Source organism: Brachycentrus maculatus, unplaced genomic scaffold, assembly GCF_059751285.1.
Source record: "Brachycentrus maculatus isolate JH-2025_06_01 unplaced genomic scaffold, ASM5975128v1 h1tg000343l, whole genome shotgun sequence".
Classification (NCBI taxonomy): domain Eukaryota; kingdom Metazoa; phylum Arthropoda; class Insecta; order Trichoptera; family Brachycentridae; genus Brachycentrus; species Brachycentrus maculatus.
In genome coordinates, this window is record NW_028281092.1 from 385,913 (window position 1) to 400,895 (window position 14,983).

The 14,983-nt window shown below is 34.8% G+C and overlaps 1 protein-coding gene across 1 annotated transcript in view; it reads left to right on the top strand.

The window, feature by feature from the left end:
- The first annotated feature begins 1,192 nt into the window (after positions 1 to 1,192).
- shot (dystonin-like protein short stop) overlaps positions 1,193 to 14,983 on the top strand; it is a 331,096-nt gene continuing 317,305 nt past the window's right edge. Inside the window, exons 1-2 of the mRNA XM_088269259.1 lie at positions 1,193 to 1,322; positions 2,595 to 3,644. Of these exons, the coding sequence (XP_088125385.1) occupies positions 3,449 to 3,644 (196 nt within the window). The 5' untranslated portion in view covers positions 1,193 to 1,322; positions 2,595 to 3,448. The remainder of the gene's footprint in view (positions 1,323 to 2,594; positions 3,645 to 14,983) is intronic.

Genomic DNA, 14,983 nt, shown 5'->3' on the forward strand with positions numbered 1-14,983 from the left:
AGCACTCCCGCGGACAATAAATTAGCTCTTGTGACACCGGTAATCACACAGCCGATACCTGAATGTGTTCTATCGCCGGCGCATGTGGGTTAGTCGCTCTTGTCTCCGCTGTTTCTACTAATCCGAATACTGAACACTGCACTCGACTGGTTTTACATAACAAAACGGATTCAGATTCGAGATAACACAATTTATAAGCATATCCCTTTGGCCCTACGTCCAAATTCCTTCTTCATAGACACAAAGGCAAAGTCAAGTTCATGATGTAATAGGTTTCATTCGATTCCTGTCAAAATGGACAGGTCACGCCACCTAAACAATATTCATTATTGATATTTGGATCAGAGAGAACCTTTATAAAATAAAACTATAAGTTTGTATTATTTTTTGACATCTCAACAAAGATGAAGAAGAGTATGGATGTCTGGGACCGTTATAGGCTGGTTTGAGTGATCACTTTACATGCGTGTAATATTGTTTCGACAAGCTGCTTGTCGAAACTGGTTGGAGAAAAAAGTACCAAAAACAAAAGTGCTTAAAAAGAAAGTTACGGTTTTGTCACATAAAGGTTACAAAATGCGCCACAAAGTATCTGCTAAAAACTTTCAAGAAACAAATAAAATCATTAAGAAGAAATTCAAGGATATGAAAATACATCGGGTCTCTAACGTGATTTGATTATGTGGAGTGAATAGATGACGAAAGAATTGTTGAAAATGAATAGCAAATACAAAAGTGAGTAGAATAGTACCGTGGCTTATAGAGAACAATTGTCTGGATAGAATAGACATGACCGTGACCAAATAAATGCGATAAAAAACACAACCTTTAATTTGGTCAAATTATAGTCTAATTTGGTCATTTGAAGTGTGGTGCTATTAACGATCAAAAGTCCTTTTCTAGAAAGCCTTCTGAATTCGATTCTGTCCAGCAGGTCTTGTAATTCCGTCCGCAGCATCCGCCTAACGTCTGTGACAACTTACCCGCCCGCCCTATCTTTGATCAATTAATTATCAGATCGAGCAAGGGCACCCATCGCGAAAAGGGTATCTTCGTTTGCACCAATCGATTCGCGGATCGTTCGTATGGACTGTCTCCTTCGAAGCGTCGTGTCGGTTCGCGAAATTGATTGTCTTGGCGAGTCTCCCTCTCTCTGGACGGCCGAACAGTTCTTGACGATCAGTGTGGTTTCAGTCGCCTTTTGAACCGCGTGTGGTGCGGTTGTCTGTGCCGCTGTGCTGGCGTCTCTCTCGCACTGTCAAACGCGATACACCATAATTACCTTCGCATTCCTTGTTTCGAGTGTTTTGAAATTTAATCCTGTGAGTGAAAAATCGAATCCGAAACCCCGTATAAATTATTACCCGATTTTCTCATTTATTCTTTATTGATATTGATTTCACCGAAAAATGCTGCATAGATCCTTGTTTATTTTTGTCTTTACGATTAAGAATTTGGGCAAACTGCATAGTTTTGCACCATTTGACATTTTTACTTTACCTGGTGCCATTTGAAATTCGTTTATTTTCACAAAAAAAAATCGGGTACCCTAATTTTAGTTAAAATATTTACTGATAACATTGTTACGCTGATTTCTATCTTACGTTCTGTTTGATCAATGGATATAACCTAAATATGGTTAATCTACATAATTTCTGTGGTGTCTTATCTCTCTAACTTCACCGGTCAGCAATTGCATGCGTTTGCGCTGCTTATTTGTGTTTTTATCTTCAGTTTGTTTATATTTTGCAGTGTTTTTTTTTAAAGACAGCATCTGTCGTATGTAGACTAAACAAATCAAGATAAATAAACTATAATTAAATAATTCAAATGTAACTTTGTTTTAAAATCACTATAAATATTTTATTATAACTTAACTATAATGTCTACCGGTTTCGAAGATTAATCAGTCGATTAATCAACTGATCAATCAAATGATTAATCAGTCTTGATAAAGAAGCGGTTAGCTTCGAAACCCGGGAGACATTATAATTAAGTTATAATAAAATATTTGTAGTGATTTTAAAACAGAGTTACATTTTTATTATAAAATGGAAAATCACAAAGTGCTTCAAATATATTTTCTTTTTAAAAAGAAAGAAAAATAAACTGTTAAAATTTCATGTAATCGCATTTTTTAATACTATGCGACGCCTGTCGGCCATAAACCGCGAAGAAATCAGAAATTACCCCTAGAAATCATCTTTTTTTATAATCTTATTAATTATATTTAAATCCGAGTGGTTCTCCTTCTATGTGCTTTATTGCCGGGCGTAATAAATCAACCATTTCTTACTTAATTTCCGTAATTAAGTAGTATCTACCTGTAATTTTCATTAAAATACCATATTGGTTTCGTGTGTTTGACCTTATACCATATATCGTCTGAGCTCTTAATTTATTCTTCTCGCTTGTTTATCTTCGCATTTATCGCAAATACAGCATACAAAGTCGAGTCATCAGCGTCTAAAAATGTGTTCTTAATCATTTTTCCGCGGTTATTTATATGACAAAAGAGTGACGTAATGAACGAAAATGAGGGTTTTAAACGGATCACTTTCGTTCGTTATGTCTTACTCTTGTTCTCTTTGTAGGTCATTACTCAAAAGTGTCATGTGATTTTTAAAAAGTGAAAAATTATATCGACAGTGAAGACAGTGACACCGGATAGGGTAACAGGAAGTGTAAGGTGACCCCGGACTTTTTAGTTTCCACCCATTGCTAAACTGTGCTAAAGGGGATAGACCAACCCGTCCATTGCTCACACACAGGGAATCGAATTAAATCAACGAATAATAATAATAAGAAAACTTACAACGAAAGTAACCTAACATTCCTTTTTTATATATGTATATATAATATTGAAATTCGGCTCAATCTAAAAAAATATTTATACATAAGTCACTAATAATAAAAAAGTAAAAATTAAATAACCAAGTTGCCATAAAAGTAACCATTATACCTAATTGTTAACTAAATACCTTTTTTTTTTAAATATAATCAAATATATATTATTTTTAACCTCGCATCTGCGATAAATGTGCCGTGGAAAACGCTTCAGTTCTCTTTCAATGAATAAAACATGATCGCACATGTACAACGTCCTTGCTGAAAAAGACAAGACTGGTGCTCTGTAAAAAGTTTGCATAAAAAAGTGTGTCACCAAGAATCGCAACGTGACTCACGCGTTTAAGAGAACCAACAACAAAAACATACCCCTGCTATTGAATCAGTCGCTACGGCGATCGTCGCTTGGATTTTGGCGGATCCGAGAACGGTCGGGCGAAACGAACGGCAGGGAAGTGATATAAAAGAGAGTTTGCCATAATTTGTATAATTTATATTTAATAATCATCGACCGAATCGATTCCCGTGTCGGGTAGTTCAGGACCTCTGTGTGTGATATCGCGAAGAGTGCTTCAGACGCGACAGTGGCGACCTAGCAGGCATGTCGACGCAGGCGTACTACAAGGACCGTCTGGGGTTCGACCCCCAGGAGGCGCTCCGAGACGGCGCTGCCATGAACGGCGGCGCGCAGTACTACCAGAGGCCCGTGCACACGACCCCTAACGGCAACGGGCACGACAACGGAGCCAGCGGGCCGCACGACCAGGTCTACGAGGAGAACTTGACCAAGTTCAAAGGTACAACTTGCTGGGGGTTCTTTATCGAGCAGTCAGGTCTGTGTAAAAGGTACTTTGAATGGTGTGCGCATGGTTTGGTTTGAACGCATGAGTGTTTTGTGCCACAGATGACTAAAACCAGAATTTACAACACTTTGAGTACTTGTTCACAAGTCTGGATTGTCTCCACTTAGGAGTTACATTTTCATACTTACATTTTTATCAAACTCAACGTAGATGATGAAGAATATGAAAGTCTGGGTATTAACAGGGGTAAAAATTGCTAAATATTTCACGTGTGTGAAGTAATCACTTAACCAGCCTATGGAAGGTCGTTTGCCCTGTAAATACCTAGACTTATTCATCAGATTCCACGTTGAGATGTCAAAAATGTAAAACCAGAATCGTTTCAACTGAAAAATAAGGTGTCTCAACTTGATGTGAATCATCTATCATAATTTTTCAAATTGAGTAAGATGAAAGTCTGAGCATCCCAGGGCTTACGACCTGGCATTTGGCTGGCTTAAGCGATCACTTCATACACTTTTGTGATGTTCAAGAATGGGGAGGATGGTGAATATAACCTGGTTACACAAGTGTATGCCGGGTCATATTCCCTGGGATGCTCAGATTTCCACCTTTTTTATATAAAAAGAACGATAGATATTTGAAATCAAGTTGAGACACCGATACTATTGACATCTCATCCATGGGGTGAATAATCCAGTGTAATTAAATAAATCATTTTAATATTGAAACATTTGATACTAAAATCAAAACAATCTAGATGCTTATCTTTGCATCACCATAAAAATCGGTGTGCCCCAGGGCTCGATCCTGGGTCCTTTGACCAAAATCCAAGATATTGAACCGATTCGCGATCATTTGAGATAAAACCTGCGTGAATATCGAAAGACGCAGTTTCAAGCCCTGGTTGAGTAGTTTAATGATCAAAATCAATTGTCCTAGTTGGTTTTTGAATGGTTTGTTCAAGGCTTTTGTGTGTTTTTCTTAATATCAGCACAGGATTTCAATGTAATAACATACCTAATTCTAAATTCTATGACTTTTGTTGTAACGTGTTTGTCATTTTTATCTATATCGACGCAATACTGTTTTGTTTTTCAGATATTAATGTTTGTTTTGTCTGTGTTCAACGCATGGATGTGATTTTATTAACACGATTCCTCAAGATCTATTTACCTTTTTCATTCACATCTTCTTACTTTTATATCTATTGATTATTTCATTATGAAAATCTGATGTTTTTGGCTTTAGTTTTTCATATTGACTATTATTGTCCAGTCGGAGATCCATCCCAGTGTCTTATTCCGATGTAACGCATTTTTCGACCACTAGACTATGTAGACAGAAGTACAGAATACTGGACCACTCAATAGGATTATCGGATTTACCACACTGTATTTTTAGTTGACTTGACATTAACTTTGTAGAAAAACATGATGATTTTAATTTAAATAGAACACTTGCATAAGATACCACCTTTTTATATTTATTAACGTTAACACGACTAGTTTAGGGAACTACAGATGTTCTCATCATAAGGTGAAAATACAAACACATACAATACAAATTAGTTACTGTTAAATAGAACATCTATAGTTTTCGAAACTAGTCGTGTTTACATTAATAAACTCAAAAATGGTCCTAAAATGAAATACTTAATAAAGAATTAATTTATAATAAAATAATAAATTAATAAACTCAAAAAAGTGGTCTTAAAATATAATAAAAATTAATAATAAACTGAAAAAAGTGGTCCCACCTTTCGAAATATAGTTTATTTTTGTTCCTTCACATCTTTCTTATTTTTTGACTGATTTTGATGAGAGTAGCAAAGATCGTCTGGTGATTTTTGATTCTTGCGATTTTTGTCGGTTTCCGAATCGAATCGCAAGAAATTCGCCAGTGATTATACTGATTAATACCGAGATATCTTTAACAATAGACCTTGATATAAAAATAACAAAATTTGCGGGTAAATCATTCGTAATTATTTTGCTAGTCATTAGACCACTGTACTAATTACTGATTTCGTTTTCTTCCGGGTTTGTTCTCATTGGAAAATTGTTTATTTTTATCATTAATGCCACCGTTTTTATTTATTATTTGCTTAAATTTTATTTTATTAATTAATTGATCAGAACGCGATTTGTAATTTTTTTGAGAATCAAAGATATTCTACCAATTTTTACTTATATTTGATATGGTTAGTATTCTATTCTATAACTAACCAACCGTCAAGCCGTTTCCCCGCAGGGGTAGGCAGAGAGAATAGAACTCCACACCACTCTGTCTTTGCAAACAATCTTCGCGTCTTCCACATTGATGCGTCTCCTCATACCTCTGACCTGACCAGTTTCAAGTACTTCATTTTATTTATTTAAACTTCATGTACAGAAAAGAAATAAGTACATTGGCGTTCTTATTGCTAAAAAGCAATATCTTCCAACCAACCAAAAACAGACTAGTGATATTGATCAAAACGTTTAATACCATATAGTATAGCTGTTTGCAATCAAGAGGGTAGACAGTACTTGAACATTTGAAAAAAAAAACATTAATTACAAATTGACATTTAAAAACCATGTATTACAAAAGATGATAATAAGGAGGGCAAAGGAAAGGGGGAGTTTAAGGAAGGAGGTAGAGGGAAAAACTAAGGGAGGGACTATTCTAATGATAGCTAGTAATGTCTCAGACGTATCTTAAAAGTTATTAGAGAAGGTGTATTCTTTACAAGGAGAGGTAATTCATACTATAGTCTGGCCGCTTGGACAGAGAAGGGAGTACTGAAGATTGATGTGTTATGGCGAGGAATGGAAAGTGTTCTTTCTTGGGAAGAACTAAGTGATAGACCATGATCTGAGAGGTATATAAAATCTTCAGCCCGATATTTAGGTGCATCGGATTTGTGAAGAACATTGTAAAGTAGGTAACGTAAAAGATTGAAAATTTATGCGCTAGTTGATGTGAAGCCATTTTAGTTCCTAGCGAGAAGGTGAAACATGGTCATATTTTAAAAAATTAATCAATACTTTACGAAGCGTCTGAACAGTAGTTATTTTATCAACTTTAATTAGTATTTTTTTGTAAAAGAGCTATAAAATTGCAGCACAGGTGTAAATTCAATCAAATATCTAGGTCATATTTCCATGAATTTCCATATTGTTGACTAAAGGTTCCCGCAAAGGTCAAAAAGATTTTTTCGGCAACACATGTGACCATGGACACCACTTTACACTTTACATATTTGCTTTCTGGAAGTGTGAAGTACATATCGCTCACTCCTTTCAACAACGTCATATATCAAAAATCGACAATTTTCAGTTGTACATGTTTTCGGAATGCCCAGAAAATGTACTATATCCCAGCAAATAGCGGCATATTTTCAACTTAATATTTACCCGCTACAAGGCAGAAAGTGTTGTTTTCGCATTCTGAAGAAAAGGTTTTGTTTAATTATTTTTTTAAATATACCAAATATTTTTCAAATGGAGAAAAAACATTCAGGTTTTACCAAAAAAGATCTGTTGCACAGTAAAAAGTTCAATAAGTGGCTTGATATTCACTTTTAATACATTGTATTATATTTTTAAACTTTAAAAACAATCTCCTGAAAAATCAAGTTTTTTGAAATATGATAAAGTTTAAAAATATAATACAATGTATTAAAAGTGAATATCAAGCCACTTATTGAACTTTTTACTGTGCAACAGATCTTTTTAGGTAAAACCTGAATGTTTTTTCTCCATTTGAAAAATATTTAGTATATTTAAATTAATAATTAAACAATATCTTTTATTCAAAATGCAAATACAACACTTTGTGCCCTGTAGCGGGTAAATATTAAATTAAAAATATGCCGCTTTTGCTGGGATATAGTACATTTTGTGGGCATTCCCAAAACATGCTCAACGATTTTTGATATATGACGTTCTTGAAAGGAGTGAGCGATATGTGTCGAGATACAACTACCATAGGATAGCTCAAAGACTTCGTTACCACCCAGTTGCGGGCAAGTGCCGTGGGATAAACGTAAAGTGTGATGGTTACGAGTATTGATCAGTCGTTCTCCTTATTGACTGTCGCCGTTCGGCGGACAGCTGCAATGGTAAGCGGTAAGACCCGGTGGCGGACTACTGTCCCAGAGAAATCCGCGTGGGCGATTCCAAATAGTTAGTGAGCTTGTGCACCACACGGAATTTCACCGTCCGGCACTTCAGTTATCATGATAAAACGTATGATTGGCTTGTGCACTGGTCTGTCTTTCTCCATATTGGTGCGATCACGGTGCGCGTGAACTCTATCACGCTAAACTGTCGTAGTCGCTTTTATTTGAAAAAAAAACGGACTGCCGGACAGTAAAATTCCGTGTAGTGCACAATCGCTCTTACTTCAATTTGGGAAGACAGTATTTCGATTTGATGTTTAATATGCTCCATTATGTTTTACTTGGAATTTTACCGTCCGGCACTTCAGTTATCATGATAAAACGATGATTGGCCCTAAGGGCGCTTGTGCACTACACGGGATTTCACCGTCCGGCAGTCCGATTTTTAAAAATGAAAACGACTACGAAAGTTTAGCGTGATCGAATTTACGCGCAACGTGTTCACGCACCGATCAAGAGCACCGATCCGAAGAAAGATGGACAAAAGCACAAGCCAATCATCGTTTTATCGCGATAACTGACGTGCCGGACGGTGAAATTCCGTGTGATTCCATGTAGTGGACAAACGCCCTTAGGGTATGAATCAACAGACAATCGATGAATAAAATAAATGTTTCATTTGTTAATGAGAGATCTATCTCAATTAAATTCCAAGTAACCATTTTCTTGTCCTCAAATATAATTATCCTCAACAAATGCAAAGAGATCAATGCACAATATCAACTGTTTCTAGAGCCTATAAAGTATCACGCATATATTTTACAATCTCCCAAGTCTGTAAAGGCATTTTTTACATAGATAAGTTGTCATTGTTGGTGATCAAAGAATTTACACGTTAATTTCATCATTTTTCATCATATATCTATGTCTAAAGATAAGTTGTCATTGTTAGTGATCAAAGAATTTACACGTTAATTTCATCATTTTTCATCATATATCTATGTCTAAAGATAAGTTGTCATTGTTAGTGATCAAAGAATTTACACGTTAATTTCATCATTTTTCATCATATATCTATGTCTAAAGATAAGTTGTCATTGTTAGTGATCAAAGAATTTACACGTTAATTTCATCATTTTTCATCATATATCTATGTCTAAAGATAAGTTGTCATTGTTAGTGATCAAAGAATTTACACGTTAATTTCATCATATTTCATCATATCCTTATCATGTCGAATTCCGTGTAGTGGACAAACGCCCTTAGTGTGCTTTAACGTGGTAATTTTACGATTTTTGTCTTATAACGTATTGCAGAAGCGCCGACCAAGCATCAAATGTTTTTATTCATTTTGTACTTGTTCAATGATACGATATTATGAATTCCGGATGGTAATGTTAATATTATCATAGCAGTTCTTGTGAGACAATGGCGGTTTTACGGTTCATTGTGAAGACGTCGTCTAGTCATCCACTATCTCCTGTTTTTCTCATTGTATTCAATTTGCACTCGGATATAAATTATAACATGACTCGCACACATTGGCGGCGTGTAAGATACAGATGAGTGTCTTAGTCATAGCTGCCGTTCTCCTACCTGTCTTGCTCTTCCGAACGCAGTCGAAATGCGATACCTCAGACGAATGTGCGGCAAAACGGTGTATGAAGGATGTTCGAATGGTGAAATGAGGAAGGAATGGAAAGCTGAGATTAGGAACGCGTTATCGAGCTTAGAAGATTTTCTCAACGTATTTTCTTTATTAGTTAACGGTTTTATCTGAAATTTTAAACGAGTATTATACATTCAAAAACACGATAAAATAATGTATTGAATCGTTTTAAAACTTTATGCTTTGTCAAAATTTAGGTGTAAGCGTTTTGGGAGTTCAGTTCATTTCGAAAATTCGATGTAGATAGCGTCTTATACGCCTGGCAACTAGGCGTAATTTATTTTACATATTTTTTGTTGTTATTTATATTTGTAGATAACGGTCAGTTGATAACATACACCAAATATCTCAAAATTGACAAAAATGTAGTTAGAGCACTTTACGTAGGGCACGTCGAGATGTTCAATAGTAAAATGAGGCCAGGAATGCAAAGCTGAGATAAGCATTATCGATAAAATTAAGAAAGGTGTGTTGAGATGGTTTGGACATGCGGAACGAATGAGTGAGGAAAGAACGGTAAAACAAATATATGAGGCGGATATAGTTGAAAAAAGGAGCAGAGGGACACCGAGAAAAACTTGAGGCACTATCAGGTATGTCAAATACTTGAAGGCGGTCAGGTTAGGAGTCGAAATAATCGGCGGGTATGTGTGAGGAGATGCGTGAACTTGGAGAAGGCGAAGAATGATTGCAAACAGAGTGGCTGGCGTTCTATTCTCTCTGCCTACCCCTGCGGGGAAGCGGCGGGATTGTTAGTTAGTAAGTGAGCTAAAGGATTTTTTTTATAAAGATAAATATTTTTATTCGTATTATTTACACTTGTCCGCCTCCGTAGTATAATGGTCAGCACGCTCGGCTACCGTTCTGGAGGTCCCGGGTTCGATTCCCAGGGGGGTAAAATAAATATTAGTGATTTTTTCACTGTAATATTTATTCAATATTACCCTGGACTGGTACCTGAAGCGGACGGCTGATCACCTTTCCTTCATGTGTAAACGATCAAGATAACACTGCGTTTATATGATGCAGTGCCCTATGCACCATTGGGGTGCGGATGAGGGTTTTATTATTATTATAATTATTATTTATACAAATATTTCAATTTCATACTATTTCTGTGAGCCTAAGCGGTGCATTATTAGAAATACGTATCAAATTGTGGTAGAGTGGGTTCGAACCGAGAAACTCTGACTTAGAGTGCGCGACACTTACCACGGGACCACAACCCGACACTCTAATTTAATATACAGAGATTTTCTTTAATTAAATTCCACATAATCGTCAACCAACGCAGAAAAGAATATAACAACTGTTTTTATAACGTAAAAAGTATCACTTCTTAATCACACTAGTTTCACGCATTTATTTCATAATTTCTCGCGTCTGTAAAGATATTTTTTTACATAGATAAGCTATCATTTTTGATTCTTTGATCATAGTGATCAAAGAATTAACACGATAATTTCGTCATATATCGCTCACTCCTTTCAAGAACGTCATAAATCAAAAATCGTCAATTTTCAGTTGTGCATGTTTTCGGAATGCCCAGAAAATGTTCTATATCCCAGCAAAAGCGACATATTTTAAACTTAATATTTACCCGCTACAGAGCAGAAAGTTTTGTTTTTATATTTTGAAAAAAGGGTTTGTTTAATTGTTTTTTTAAATACACTAAATATTTTTCAAATGGAGAAAAAACCTTCAGGTTTTACCTAAAAAGATCTGTTGCACGGTAAAAAGTTCAATAACTGGCTTGATATTTATTTTTAATACATTGTATTATATTTTTTAACTTTAAAAACGTTCTCCTGAAAAATCAAGTATTTTGATTTATGACGTTCTTGAAAGGAGTGAGCGATATCTGTTCTTATCATGTCAAATTTTGAAGTAATGATGTAAGTCGTTTCACAATTTCGCTCACTCCTTTCAAGAACCTCATAAATCAAAATACTTGATTTTTCAGGAGAACGTTTTTAAAGTTTAAAAATATAATACAATGTATTAAAAATAAATATCAAGCCACTTATTGAACTTTTTACTGCGCAACAGATCTTTTTAGGTAAAACCTGAAGGTTTTTTCTACATTTGAAAAATATTTAATTTATTTATAAAAATTATTAAACAATACATTTTCTTCAAAATGCAAAAACAACATTTTCTGCCCTGTAGCGGGTAAATATTAAGTTAAAAATATGCCTCTTTTGCTGGGATATAGTACATTTTCTGGGCATTCCGAAAACATGCACAACTGAAAATTAACGATTTTTGATTTATGACGTTCTTGAAAGGAGTGAGCGATATGTAATTTCCAATATCTTTTAATTATTGCAATTAATGCATGGATAGCGAACCTTTTAGAGCCTGAGTGCCAATTTTTTTTCTTTCAAATAAACAATATGTCGTGCGCCACGTGCCATGGAAATAAAAATGCATCAAATGTTTGTAAGACGTCATATTTTAAATATAATAATATAATAATAAAACCCTTATCCGCACCCCAATGGTGCATAGGGCACTGCGTCATATAAACGCAGTGTTATCTTGATCGTTTACACATGAAGGAAAGGTGATCAGCCCTCCCCTTCAGGTACCAGTCCAGGGTAATATTGAATAAATATTACAGTGAAAAAAATCACTCATATTTATTTTACCCCCCCTGGGAATCGAACCCGGATCCTCCAGAACGGTGGCCGAGCGTGCTGACCATTACACTACGGAGGCGGACAAAGTAAAATATAAACACAACATTAATACATCGATTTTTTTTTTAATTAAGTACCTACTTATTATTGGCCAAATAAAAGAAAGTAAAACTTTTCGTCCGCCTCCGTAGTGTGATGGCCAGCACGCTTGGCTACCGTTCTAGAGATCCCGGGGTCGATTCCCAGAGGTGGTCAAATAAATTTAAGTGATTTTTTCACTCTTATACTTACTCAATATTATCCTGGACTGGTATCTGAATCGGAGGGCTGATCAGCTTTCCTTCATGTGTTAATGATAAAATAACACTGTTATGCAGTGCCCTATGCCATTGGGGTGTGGATAAGGGTTTGAGTTTGAAATAAAAAAAAAATAAAAAAAAGACTTTAAAAAATCTAGCACCCTTAAAACTTCATTATTATTGAGATTTTTATTGTTGCCATTTTTTTATATCGGGTTCATAGCTGGTAGCTTTTAATATAATACAAAGAGTAGTACTTTCGTCTGTAAGTCAATTTTTTTTGTATAATATTTTTTTTTCTCTTTATTCGCGTGCCATAGGTTCGCCATACCTGTTATAATGTATCGTTCTTAAGTAAAGAGTTTATGGTATTATAAATACCAATAAATATACTACCTTGTTTTGTGATTGCCTTTTAATAAAATTGCACATGTATTGCACTATATTTTTTTAGAATTCGGTTAGATAACGTAATATTTTTTTTATTAATTGATAAGACGGTCACTTTGTAATAATATCTATCCATTTTGAATTAAAGTTTAACTTGGTAAATATCACTATTTCTTACAATCTATTCTGACACGTATTCCTCATCATTTTCAAAGGTATATACTTATATATATATTTATTTCTTTACTTTGCTTATGTTACATTTAATTCAAACTATTATTTACACTTAATTTACATCAATTTTTATTTTTTATTTTAAACTTTTATCCGCACCCCAATGGTGCATTGGGCACTGCGTTATATAAACGCAGTGTTATCTTGATCTTTTATACACGAAGGAAAGGTGATCAGCCCTCCCCTTCAGGTACCAGTCCAGGGTAATATTGAATAAATATTACAGTGAAAAAAATACTTTTATGTATTTTACCCCCCTTGGGAATCGAACCCGGGACCTCCAGAACGGTAGCCGGGCGTGCTGACCATTACACTACGGAGGCAGACAAATTACATCATATACATATATATATATATATATATATATATATATATATATATATATATATATATATATATATATATATATATATATATATATATATATATATATATATATATATATATATATATATATTTACATCTTACAGTAAACAAAACATTTATTTTTGAATTCCTTGAGATTTTTTTCATTCTTCATACATTTAGGCATCTCGTCATACATCTTCAAACCCTTATACGCGTACATTATACAATTTTTCTACTCTGTTTTTTTTCTTCAAAAATGCCAGTTTTATTTTATCCTTGTTTTTAGTACTATGTTCATGAAAATGATGCTTCATAGTCCTCTTCATCAAAATAACACCTCCCCGACGCACACATGTATCCCAAAGTTGGGAACAATCCTAGAACGCTTCTTTTGCGATGTCCTTTAGCTCCTTCGTCGCATTTGCCTTAATCTCGGGTCTCAAATCTTCTTCCTTTCAAATAACTCTTTTATTTCAAAACCATGTAATTATTATAAAGAAAAACTCATTTTTAGCGGGGAACAGAGTGAATGGTGCACTAAAATCAGTTTTAGCAAATAAAAATCTATCAGCGGAAGCTAAACTGGCAGTACACAATGGAGTTCTGGTTCCAACCCTTATGTATGGAAGCGAAGTATGGAGTTGGCAAAAGAAGGATGAAAGCAGACTGAATGCAGTCGAAATGCGATCCCTCAGACGAATGTGTGGCAAAACGATGTTTGATAGATGTTCGAATGATGAAATAAGGAAAAAATGTAAGGCTGAGATACGCATTATCGATAAAATTAAGAAATGTGTGTTGAGATGGTTTGGACATGTGGAGCGTATGAGTGAAGAAAGAACGGTTAAACAAATTTATGGAGCGAATGTAGTTGGAAAAAGAAGCAGAGGACGACCGAGGAAAACTTGGCACAATCAGGTATGTCAAATACTCGAAAGCGGCCGGGTCAGGAGTCGGGTATGTATGAGGAGATGCATGAATGTAGAAGAGGCAAAGAATGTTTGCAAAGACAGAGTGGTGTGGCGTTCGATTCTCTCTGCCTACCCCTGCGGGGAAGTGGCGTGATGGTTAGTTAGTTAGTTAGTTAAAACTCATTTTTTAGTACGAAAACAATGTATTAAGAATAAAATCGATAACATAAATTGTTGCCTGGATTTAGAGAAAATTGAGTTGCGACTTATCGAATACTGGCTTTAATCTCCACAAATATGTCAGTGACGACAGTTAGGCAGTAGAGCGACGAAATTCGGTTATCGCAGGATTCATATTTTAATTCTCGGTGTGAGATTAATTTCATTGATAAGCAAAATGTATTTGATAATGAGTTTTTTTTAAAAAATGCTTCGTCAGATCTAAATTTCATATATAATTGAACGATCGATAATCCTGACGAGGTTTAATTACGTTTTTTTTTAGCATTATAAATAATCTGTTTTGAATATTGAAAGCATTAACTTTGTGGATCATATTGATATATTATTTCGAGAAATAATAATACTTTGTTGTGAGTGGATCAGAACACAAAGTATTTTTATTTCTCGAAATAATATATAAATAATCCTTTTTTTTACATTTTTTTGTATATCGGCCATTATTAGTTGGGCGTGTCGATTTATTGAAGCGAAAATTATACAAATAAATAA